Source organism: Tenrec ecaudatus, chromosome 7, assembly GCF_050624435.1.
Source record: "Tenrec ecaudatus isolate mTenEca1 chromosome 7, mTenEca1.hap1, whole genome shotgun sequence".
Lineage (NCBI taxonomy): Eukaryota > Metazoa > Chordata > Mammalia > Afrosoricida > Tenrecidae > Tenrec > Tenrec ecaudatus.
Genome location: NC_134536.1, coordinates 125,062,029 through 125,073,564, shown reverse-complemented (window position 1 = coordinate 125,073,564; position 11,536 = coordinate 125,062,029). Strand labels below are relative to the sequence as shown.

The window sequence follows — 11,536 nt, the reverse complement described above, 5'->3', positions numbered from 1 at the left end:
GCCTCCCCGCCCCCCACCCCCGAAGAAACGTCCGCCGAAGAGCGCTGAGCCCGTCGCCAAATTCCTGGCCCCATTCGTTGGGCTCGGTCCATTCCCGGGCGGTTCCCGACGCCCGTGGCCGGAAGCCCGAGGGCGCGCGCGCGCCGCACAAATCAGCGCGGCGGCGCAACTGTGAGCGGTTGGCCGGGCCGCGGCGGCGGCGGCGGACCGGTGCGGGGGTCTGCGAGGCCCCGGCGGCGGCGGCGTGCGCGTCCATGAGCGGCGCCCCGCCCGCTCCCCTGCCCGCCCCCTTGGCCCGAGACACGTGGGCTTTCCAAGCGCTGGGCGGCCCATGGCGCTGAGCGCTCCGTGCGCCGCGGCCACCCCTGCGGAGATGTGCTCCACGCCGCCGGGGCTGCCCACGCCGGGCTCCCCGCTGGCCCTGCGGGTGTCCTTCGTCGACGTGCACCCCGAGGTGATTCCCGTGCAGCTCTGGGGGCTGGCGGGCGAGCGGCGGGAGGAGTACTTGCGGCTGAGCCGGGAGATCCAGGAGGAGGCGGCCACGAGCGGCTCGTGGGCGCTCGGCGGCGCCTCCGCCTCGGCGGGGGAGCTGTGCCTGGTGCAGGTGGGGCTCCTGTGGCACCGCTGTCGCGTCGTCAGCCGGCAGGCGCAGGACAGCCGCGTCTTCCTGCTCGACGAGGGCCGCACCATCACGGCGGGCGCGGGCTCGCTGGCGCCCGGGCGCAGCGAGTTCTTCCACCTGCCCTCGGAGGTGCTGGGCTGCGTGCTGGCCGGCCTGGTGCCGGCGGGCGGCGGCGGCGCGGGCGGCGGCGAGCCGCAGCACTGGGCCCCCGGCGCCGTGCACTTTCTCAGCAACCTGCAGGGCAAGGAAGTGCACGGGCAGGTCCTCGACGTGCTGCTCCCGCACCGCCTGATCCTGCTGGAGGTGCCCGACCTCTTCCAGCAGATGCTGCAGCTCGGCCTGGCCCGCCAGGTGCCCGAGAGCCTCTTCCGCTCCCTGCTCAAGCGCTACCTTGCGGCGGCCGTCACGGGCTTGGGGCCCGGGGCTGTGGTTCTCCCGCGAGCCCTGCCGAAGCAAGAGCCGCCGGGCCTGGATTACTTCTACCCGCAGCTGCAGCTGGGCGTGACCGAGCCCGTGGTGGTCACCCAAGTGTGCCACCCGCACCGCATTCACTGCCAGCTGCGGAGCCTCTCGCAGGAGATCCGCCGCCTCTCAGAAAGCATGGCCCAGGTGTACCACCAGGTCTCCCTAGGGACTGGCGACGAGAACTCGCTCAGTGCCACCTGGGAGGAGAGGGAGGCCGAGGAGAACCCAGACAAACCGGGCGCCCCGTGTGCCTCCTGTGGGTTAGATGGCCATTGGTACAGGGCCCTCTTGCTTGAAATGTTTAGGCCACAGCGCTGTGCCCAGGTGCTTCACGTCGATTATGGCAGGAAGGAGCTAGTGAGTTGTAGTAGCCTAAGGTACTTGCTGCCGGAGTATTTCCGGATGCCCGTAGTCACCTACCCGTGTGCTTTGTACGGACTCTGGGACGGTGGGAGGGGCTGGACCAGGTCACAGGTCGGTGACCTCAAAGCACTGATTTTGGGCCAGGCCGTGAATGCAAAGATTGAGTTCTATTGTGCTTTCGAGCACGTGTACTACGTCACACTGTATGGAGAAGATGGGATTAACCTTAACTGTGTGTTTGGCGTGCGGTCCTGCTGTTTGGCGGACAGATTCCTTCAGAACCAGGGAGTCGAGGAGGAGGAGGAGGAGGAGGACGGGGAGGAGGCAGAGGCTGCTCTTCACCCTCAATCTCCTTGGGAAGAAATGGATGAGGAGCTCTCGCTCCCGGCCTTAAGATCGATCAGGTTAAAGAAGAACGCCTTCTACGACGCCCAGGTCGAGTTTGTGAAAAGCCCTTCTGAGTTCTGGATTCGGCTGAGGAAGCACAGCGGCACCTTCAACAAGTTGATGCGGAGGATGTGCAGTTTCTACGCCTCCGCCACGAAGCTGGACGGCGTGGTGTTGAAACCAGAGCCCGATGACCTTTGCTGCGTCAAGTGGAAAGAAAACGGCTACTTCCGGGCCATTGTCACCCGACTCAATGACAAGAGTGTGGATCTGTTCTTGGTGGACCGAGGCAATTCAGAGACTGTGGACTGGTCTGAGGTCAGGATGTTGCTGCCTCAGTTTCGGCGGCTCCCCATATTGGCCCTGAAATGCACTCTAGCGGATATTTGGCCTCTGGGCAAGAGTTGGAGCCAGGAGGCAATCTCTTTCTTCAAAAAGACCGTGCTCCACAAAGAGTTAGTCATCCACGTCCTTGACAGGCAGAACCATCAATACGTTATTGAGATCCTGGATGAATCCAGGACGGGCGAAGAAAACATCAGTAAGGTCATTGCTCAAGCCGGTTATGCCAAGTATCAGGAATTTGAGCCAAAGGAGAAGCTTCCTGTTCGGGCCTATTCCCCATGGGCTGGTTCAAGCCATTGTGCCACAGACAACAACAGAGTGTCTTGTCTCAGGAAGGCAGAAAAAGACCAGAAAGCAAAGAGAGAGCAGGAAATCCCATCTGTTTCAGAAGCTCTGGCTGGCCCAACGGTTGTTACAAATGTTTCAGCTGGACCAGGTTTGCAGGAGAAAGAGAGGGAAACACCTGTGTGTACTCCCCTTGCCCCCAGCGAGTGGCAGATGAGCGCAGGCCCCTCTTGTAAAGAAGAGCTGGAGGTGGGAAGTACGGTGGAAGTGAAAGTGTCCCACGTTGAGAACCCTGGCTACTTTTGGTGCCAGCTGACGAGGAATATACAAGGCTTTAGAACGCTAATGGGGGACATTCAGGACTACTGCAAAAACGCAGCCCCTCCTTACCAGGGACTCTCCCCAGCCTGTTTGGCCAAACGGACAGTCAGTGGGAAGTGGGCCCGAGCTGTGATTGACGGGGCGCAATCTGCAGAGCAGGTCAAAGTCACCTTTATAGATTATGGAGACAAAGAGACGGTGCCGGTGAAGAATATTTACTCCACCAGGGAAGAGTTTCTGGCAGTCAGAGCGCAGGCTTTCCAGTGTAGCCTTTACAATTTAATCCAGCCGAGCGGCCCGAACCCCTTGGCTTGGCACGAAGAGGCAATACAAGCTTTCAGCAAGTTTATAGATAACGCGTGGGAAGGCAACCTAGAGTTAAAATGCACAATATTTGCCTTGGCATCCACCCGCGATGCGGAGTGCTTTCATGTGGTGGATTTGCTAACCCCGTTCCACAGTGCTTGCCGTACTTTGGTGGAAAAGGGACTGGCAAAACCAGTGAACCTCCAGAAACCTCTGGAACCCTCTCTCCGGCTACACTCCTACTACTATTCTACACACGATGTGAAAATTGGAAGCGAGGAATCCGTCTACATAACTCATGTAGACGACTCTTGGACATTTTACTGCCAACTGGCAAGAAACGCAAAGACCTTTGAGCAGTTGGCATGCCATGTTGCACAGCTACGCCAAGCGCTGCTCCACTTAGAAGCCGCTCCCTTGGGCCGTGGCACCTTGTGCCTTGCCAAGTATATCGATGAGAACTGGTACAGGGGGATCGTGATGGAAAAAGAGCCGAGTAAAATCTTCTTCGTTGATTTTGGCAATGTTTACACAGTCGCCAACAACGACCTGCTTCCCATACCCAGCGACGCGTACGATGTCTTACTGCTGCCCATGCAAGCGGTGAAGTGTTCCTTGTCGGATATCCCCGATCGTATCCCAAAGGAAGTCACCACCTGGTTTCAGGACACGATTTTAGATAAGTCACTGAACGCCTTGGTGGTAGCAAAAGATTCGGATGGGAGGCTCATTATAGAACTGTATGATGGCAGTGTTCAAATTAATGCCGCCGTCAATGAGAAGCTGGGGCTCCTTGGTTACAAAGGCAAGGCCAAGCCAAAGGAAGACCCCCGCCTGTGCGCGGCTCAAGCCCTGGAAGAACCAGGTGAACACAGGACCTTGTCACCGACAGAATACTTAAGTAAACCGGAGGAGGACCGCTTACACAGCATGGAGTTTGCGGGAGATTCGGGTACGCCTACGATCAGCGCAGCCTGCAGAGAATCCATGGTTTTGCAAAGTCCAACCAAGACCACCTCGGCCATGGAATACCAGAACGCTGCGGGCCACCAAAATCGCCCAGCGTCTCCGTTTACAACAGCTGTTGCCAAGTCACCTTTGAAGGCGGCGAAACTAGACACCGTTGCCTTGGAGAAAAAACCCGGAGACGAGAGTCCAGATGTGCCTCTTCGATATTCCGAGTTCCCTCGGAAGACTCTACAGGCTGGCTTTAAAACAACCGTGTACGTTTCTCACATTAATGACCTTTCAGACTTTTACGTTCAGCTCCTGGAAGATGAAGCCGTAATCAATCACCTCTCAGAGAGCTTAAATGATATCAGGAGACCCCCTGACCACTACGCAGGTCCACCTTTGCAAGCAGGAGACGTCGTATGTGCCGTGTTCCCAGAAGACAATTTATGGTATCGGGCTGTGATCATGGACCAACAGCCGAATGACCATTTCTCCGTACTGTTCATAGATTACGGCAACGTTTCTGCGGTTTGTGTTAACAAAATAGGGAGGCTTGACGGGATGCACGCAACATTACCAGGACTGTGCATTCATTGCTCCTTAAAGGGACCTTGGGCTCCCGAGATGGCAAACCAGGAGGAAATGACGCATTACTTTACCCAAAGGACAGATGGGGCGCAAATCGGATGTGAATTTGTTCAGTTTCAAGGAAGGTGGGAAGTTATTCTTGCTGATGATTGTGGGATCATAGCAGAATATATGATTAGCAGGTTCGCTTTCAACGAAAACTCTGAAGGAGAGCTTACTGCCCAAGTAAATAAAGGCAGCCTTCTACAGTCTGTGGACAAACCAGACGTCGATACGTCTGTCTTCCTCAACTGGTACGATCCAGAGATGAAGATGCTGAGAGTTTACGCATCGGTGATAGATGGGCCCGAGTACTTTTGGTGTCAGTTTGCCAATACGGAGAAGCTTCAGTTCTTAGAAATAGAAGTACAGGCTGCTGGGCATCTGTTGGCCACGTGGAGAAATTGTATCACATACCCCCACATTGGAGATCCGTGCATAGTGAGGTACAGAGAGGATGGGCAGTACTACAGGGCACTTGTCACGCAGATTTGCGAAGATGATCTTATCTCTGTCAGGCTTGTGGACTTCGGAAACACCGAAGACTGTGTGGATCCCAAAGCAATCTGGAATCTACCTGCTGAACTCCTGTTGGTTCCCATGCAAGCCTTTCCCTGCTGCCTCTCGGGATTTAATGTCTCCGAAGGAGCGTGCCCTCCGGAGGGCAATGACTATTTTTTCGAAATAGTAACCGAAGATGTATTGGAGCTAACCATACTGGACATCAAAAGGGATATTTGTGGCATTCCTTTAGCAATTGTTGACTTAAGGAGCAAGGGTGAAAGTATTAATGAGAAAATGAAGAAATATTCTAAGATGGGTATGGCTAACAGTGACCCAGCCCATGGCAAAAGTCCAGAGACAAAGGGAGCCCTGGGGTACCCCAGTCCTGATGTTGGACTTCAGCTACAAAGCAGTAAAACTGGACAGAAGGCCTTCTGTGCAGAGCCACAGGCAGACGAGCTCTCCAAAAAGCCAGAGAAGGGCTTAACCCTGGAAGCCAGCTCCTGTAGGGCCCGTGACCAGGAACCGAAGAAGAATATTTTCGAAGCTTTTGAAAGCCCCCACAAAGACACAGTTGGTCCTGGGGTGCTGGATGGTAAAACCGAGTGCCATTTAGTTGACAAAGCAAAGTTTGATAAATACTTAAATCCAGGTCAGAACAAACTACTGCCACGTGCCTGTGAAGCAAGGGCACTCTTGGAACCGAATGTACTTGAGCTGCCACTTTGTCTGGAGGGCACATCGAAGGGATTCTTAGGACTGGAATCTGAGTTAGAGCTTTCTCCAGTGGGGAAAGGAGATAAAGAGCTGGCTGTAGTGCCCCCGGTGGGCCCCCTTACTCCATGCTGTGATACAGTAGGGGTCTGGGAACCGAGTAGACAGCACCTTCCACCCAGCGGGGAAGCCGAGAAACAGCCAGAACTGGGACTGCCCACAGACCAGCCCTCCCGAGATGGCAGAATGCCCCCTTTGCCTTTAAAATTGAGTCGGAAAGCCCACGAATCCGTGTGTGCTGAGGACACCAGAAAGCCAAGTTGTGTCAATGGTTTTGACGAGTCCCCCGGGATCCCGCTACAACTACGGGGACAGAATTGCAGCCCCCAAACGCAGATGGAGAGGAAGGCCTTTAAAGGGGAATTGACGGGCTGTCAGAAGAGGGATGCCTTTTCATCGCTGACGTCACGGACGCCCCTTTTCCCCGAGTCGGAATCCAGGGAGGGAAGGAAGCACAGTCACGCCGTCTCAGCTCATGCCTCAGGTATGCGGAGTTTCTTTGTTCTTTCATTTTTAGTTAAAAGTTCATTGTAATACTTCTCAACATGTTTGTTTTTAAGAAAAAGAATATTTTTTTACATGGGATTGGCAACACCCAGTCCTGTAGACACACCGTAAATTTATTTACTACCTTAGCATTAGATGCTTGGTTCTCATGGTCACATTCAAATACAAAGTTCTGACTTTGCCTTCCGGCTCTACTCACAGCTGTTCATGATGGAATGGTGGTTATAACACTGGACCTGCCGCATCAGCTTCCAGTGGTTTTCAGTGTTAGAAATGGGGTTCACCTCTTTATGTTGGTGGTGGTGGTAAGGGAAAGCAAGGGAGTCAGGGGGTGGCACTGGTTGGAAGAGTCGAAACGAACCCCAGGAAAAAGAACCTATTGATTTTGAATAGATAAGGAAGACGAGGGGCAGATGGGAAAATGTGCTTTGCTTATGTGGCCGGCATCGGTCAACTGAGAGTTCTGAATCGAGTCTCCTCTTGGTTCCATCCAGCAGCTCCACCAGAGAACACCTATACGCTTAAGGGATTTACTGTGGGGTCCAAATGTGTCGTGTGGTCCACTCTGAGACACACCTGGTCTATGTGTGAGATCATGGAAATAGCTGAGGAAGGCACCAGGGTAAGTGAAATTGAAGTACTTCTTCTCAAAGCGTACTTGCAGGCCGTTCAGGAAGCTTCTAACCAACTGGGAGGGGCAGGAGAAGGCAGTTGGACAGCTGCTGGTTTGCCTGCTCATTCCCACGGGGTAGTGAATGCCGTGCAAAACTCCGTTGGAAAAGTTTGCATGTATACAAGAAGGTCTCCTGGGCTCTTCACTCCTTTTCCCACCTGACATCCTACCCAGCCACTTAGCTTCTCATTGAAAAAAAGCCCATTTTTATCCCTGCATGGCTGAGGCCTCATTTCCCAACTGGCTTCCTCTCTGAACCCTTGGTCTGGTCCTCCTTGAGCTGATTCTCCTACCTGTCACCTGCGTGTTGTTTCTCCTGGGCCCCTAAAACCAGAATTACCAGGCATGTTCTTACAGCTCCCTGGGCCTTACCCTAATGGCTGACTTAGCATGTGTGGGGCTAGGATCCAGGAATGTGTATTTTTTAGAAAATAATGTTATTCTTTTTAAAAATGTGATCATGTCATTGGGGGCTCTTAGAGATATTGTAACAATCCATAAGTCAGTGACGTCGAGCGAATTTGTACAGATGCTGCCATTACATTTTCAAAACATTTTCTTTCTACTTGAGCTCCTGGATATCAATCAGCTCCTCTTCTTTATTCCCTCCCTTCCCACACCCGACCACCCTCGTGAACCCTTAATAAATTATATATTATTCTTCTTTCATATTTTACACTGTCCGATGTATCCCTTCATCCATAGTTCTTATTTGTCCCACTCAAGGGGGGGTTACACATCCATCATTGCTATCAGTTCCCCCTTCCCCCCACCCATCCCTTCCTATATCCACATGGAATCCTTACTCCCATTACTGTTTCTGAGGGGCTTATCTATCCTGCATTCCGCGTGTCAAATGCTCTTATCTGTACCAATGTACATGTACCAGTCTAGCGGGATTTGAGGTTGAACTGGGGCCGTGATAGTGGAGGGAGGAAGCATTAAAGAACTAGAGGGATATTGTGTGTTTCCTCAGTGCTACACCGCACCCTGGATGAGTCTTTCATTCCATGTGTCCCTTCTATGAGGGAGTTTCCAATTTTCAACAGATGGGCTTAGGATCTCCACTGCGACCCCTCTCCTTCGCCATAACATGACTGTTTCTTTGTGATCTTTTGATAACCTGATCCCATTGAAGGAATGTGCATTTTTGTTTTTGGTTTTTTTTTTTTAAATCATCTTATTGGGGGCTCTTTCAACTTGTACAACTCTCATCACAATGCATACATCCATCCATTGCATCAAGCACATTCATCTCCCCGCTTCCCTCATGAACCTTCGATCATTTATAAATTATTATTTTGTAAAATCTTACACTGTCCGACATCTCCCTTTACACACTTTTCTGTTGTCTGTCCCCAGAGAGGAGGTTATATATATGTAGATCCTTGAAATCAGTTTCCCCTTTCTAGCCCATCTGACCTCCAGGACTGTCCATTTTTTATGCCCCAGATCTGAGAACCTCTGGTCCACCATATAAGAACAAGTCAACGTTCATGAACATGTTGACCAAAGTAGGACCTGTAGGGTGGAGCGTCTGCTACCTCTCCCATCTTTTCAACTGCCTCTGTTGTATTTGAACTTTATATGAGAGGACGATCACACTTGCTTAGTCTCTTTCATACATATCCACACACCATTCTGTTTGCTGGCTTCAGTGTCTTTAAGCAGCTCCATTGCCGTTCTGTCCATGACTGTGCTAACTCCCACTTATCTTTAAAGCTTTGTCCAGACAGCAGTCACTGCCATTATGTCTTAAGGCACCCATCTCCACCCGCCGCCAAAAGAGCTTTCTTGCTCTAGCACATTTTACCTCCTCGGCAGAAGTCTGTACTTCCTACCTTGTCTGTGATCTGCTTTGAGGTCTGTCCGTCCACTAGATGTTGAACGTCTTGAGGTAAGATCCAAGGTAAGACCTTCATCTTTGATCTCCAGGTGCAGCTACTGTCTGTGCACCCGTTCAACGGAAGCACCGTGCAGTTAAAATGCAAGGTTGGAGTTTAATAAATCCTTTTAAAAGCGCAAGTGAGGGACTTCGGAACAGTGGAAGATAATTTTGGAAGCCCCCTTGTATTTCACTTCAAACAGGATTGTTGGCACATAAATCAGGTAGAGTTTTGGGGACCTGCCCGTTTTTATGAAGTGTTCTGTTTTCTCTTGAAGGTTTTGAACCTTTCGAATGGTCTGGAGGAGACAGTGGATCCTGAGAATGTCTGGAACGCCATCCCCAACTTGGCTAAGAGTCCATCTGAGGTATCCCACTGTGCAATCCAAAATTAATCAGAGCATTGCCCGTCACGTTGAAAGGTTACTTAGGAAAAGCATCCCAAAGTCCTTGTGGTAGGAAAAATGGAGACACAGCGATTCCAAAGAGCAACTAAAAAACAAATAATCAAGGGTTTCTGGACTTTAGAGAAAATGAAGGATTATTGTTTGGTTACTTGATTTTCACCTTGGGATTTAAAACATAGGAATTCGTTTGGCATCATGACTTTTGAAAACTATATTCTTGGTGCAGAAAACTTTGGAAATAGGACATTAAGGAGTGGACATTAACAGTCACATGTAGCATGCACACACAAGGTTAGCAGGCATTTTTATTTCGCGTGTTTACATTTTACATGGCACCTAAGTGTATCTGTGTAGGCAGGAGCCCTGCTGGGCCAGTGGTGAAGCACGGGGCTGCTAATGGACATGGGGCTAAAGGTTACAGCCAGAAATCCTTTTGGGGCAGTTCTGTGCCACACAGGGTCACTGTGAGTTGGAAGCAGCTTAGTGACATGCAGTGATGCCTACCTAATCTGACCATCATTGATTTCATTCGACATATATTTGGGGTGATGTTTTTTTTTTCACTTAAAACTATGGTAATTGTCATGCCATTATTTAGCCGGTTTGGAAATTGCTGAACTTTTATTTTTAAATCAGTTTGCCTGATGGTTCTACTACACGGGCGTCTCAGCTATTCCCTCAGTTGATGGCTTTTCCCCTTCAGCAATGATAGATTTTCCTGGTCCTTTGTACTCTGGGTAAAGGTAGATTTTTATCCTGAATGTTTCGAATAATATAAGATTCGGGGTTCTGTTAAAATCCTGTGGGGAAAGAAAACACCATTGAGGTTTCTGTTATATCAGGCAATCATCCCCGTTAGGTTGGTCCCACAGGTTCTCTCCCATCTTATGTGACTGACGGCGTCAATGGTCAGTTTAGTTTTCAAAACGTTCACCGTGTGGATTGGGCCTTTCTATTTTTACAGCTCGAAGACTTGGGCAGTGATTTATATTACAGTTTGGCTATTGGGTCTCTGGTGCTTCCTTGATTGTGTTGTGCACATATACATAGCTCAGGTCTCGGGCTGCTGATCCAAATATTTGAGGTTCGAGTCTCCCCAGAGGTACCTTGGCAGAAAGGCCTGGCTCTCCGCTTTCACCAGAGTCCTCTAGCTCCTGAAAGCCCTATTAGGGTGTGGAGTCCTGCTCTGACTCTCCTGGGTGACCCTGAGTTAGACAGGACTGACTTTAAGTCTTTCATATGAGGAGCCTTCAAAAAATGTGTAGAAAAATGCTCTGAAATGACATTGGGGTTTATTTCCACACACTTATTGAAGCCCTTTCAGACAGCATTTGTGGCCCATCACAGATGATATGATTAAACAGCTGCCCCTTGTCAGGAGCTTGAGAGTTGAAATGGGTTTAAGGGTACTTTCTCTGTGTGAGGCGTGGTCTGGTGGGGAACATTCCAGAGAAAGCGCATTGAGCCGTGGAAACTCTGTAAGGTGATTCTTAACCACAAAGTCAGATTGTCATCATTTTCCTTGGAATATATTTTTGTTGTTGACCCCACCCTTTTAGTTCCCCCCTGGAATCACCCACGGTCCTTTCTGCTTCTCAGTGCTTTGCACCTGTCGTAGGGAATTGAGAGTCACGCAGATGTTTCTTTTGCTAGGCTGCATCCCAGACTGGGGGGAAGGAGCTTCACTTCACATCACTGGATGGGACTGCCAGGAAAGGTAACGTGTGTTTTTGAAGCAAAACACCTGCACCACTCAAAATCACCACGGGTGAAGGCGATATTGTTACCTTGAGTCTCGCAAACTGAAACGATGGATTACTTTCCTTGGAAGGGAATCGTAGAGGTGGGGGAAATGCAGTAGGCAAAAATATGAAATGTTTTGTATGGTGCTAACCAAAGAAGATAATTTTTCAAAACGTCATTGGAAGTTTGTGGAGGGAATTAACCTTGGCGTGAAATTATGAATTGGATACTTTATTTAAGGATTTCTAATTTTTTTCTCAGAGTCAATTAGGGCATCAGTTCAAATGGTTTTCATATGTTAAATATGCTCTTGGAATGTTTCTCCGTTACTAGTTTCTGTACGTGCCGTGGACCATGTTGAACGTGTC

General features: G+C 50.6%; 1 protein-coding gene across 1 annotated transcript; it reads left to right on the top strand.

Moving 5' to 3' along the window:
- Positions 1-373: 373 nt before the first annotated feature.
- Positions 374-10,134, top strand: TDRD6 (tudor domain containing 6). The gene is made up of 4 exons (XM_075553783.1): positions 374-6,437; positions 6,958-7,082; positions 9,297-9,386; positions 10,129-10,134. Exons 1-4 carry the CDS (start codon positions 374-376, stop codon positions 10,132-10,134), a joined length of 6,285 nt encoding a protein of 2,094 aa, XP_075409898.1.
- Positions 10,135-11,536: the final 1,402 nt, after the last annotated feature.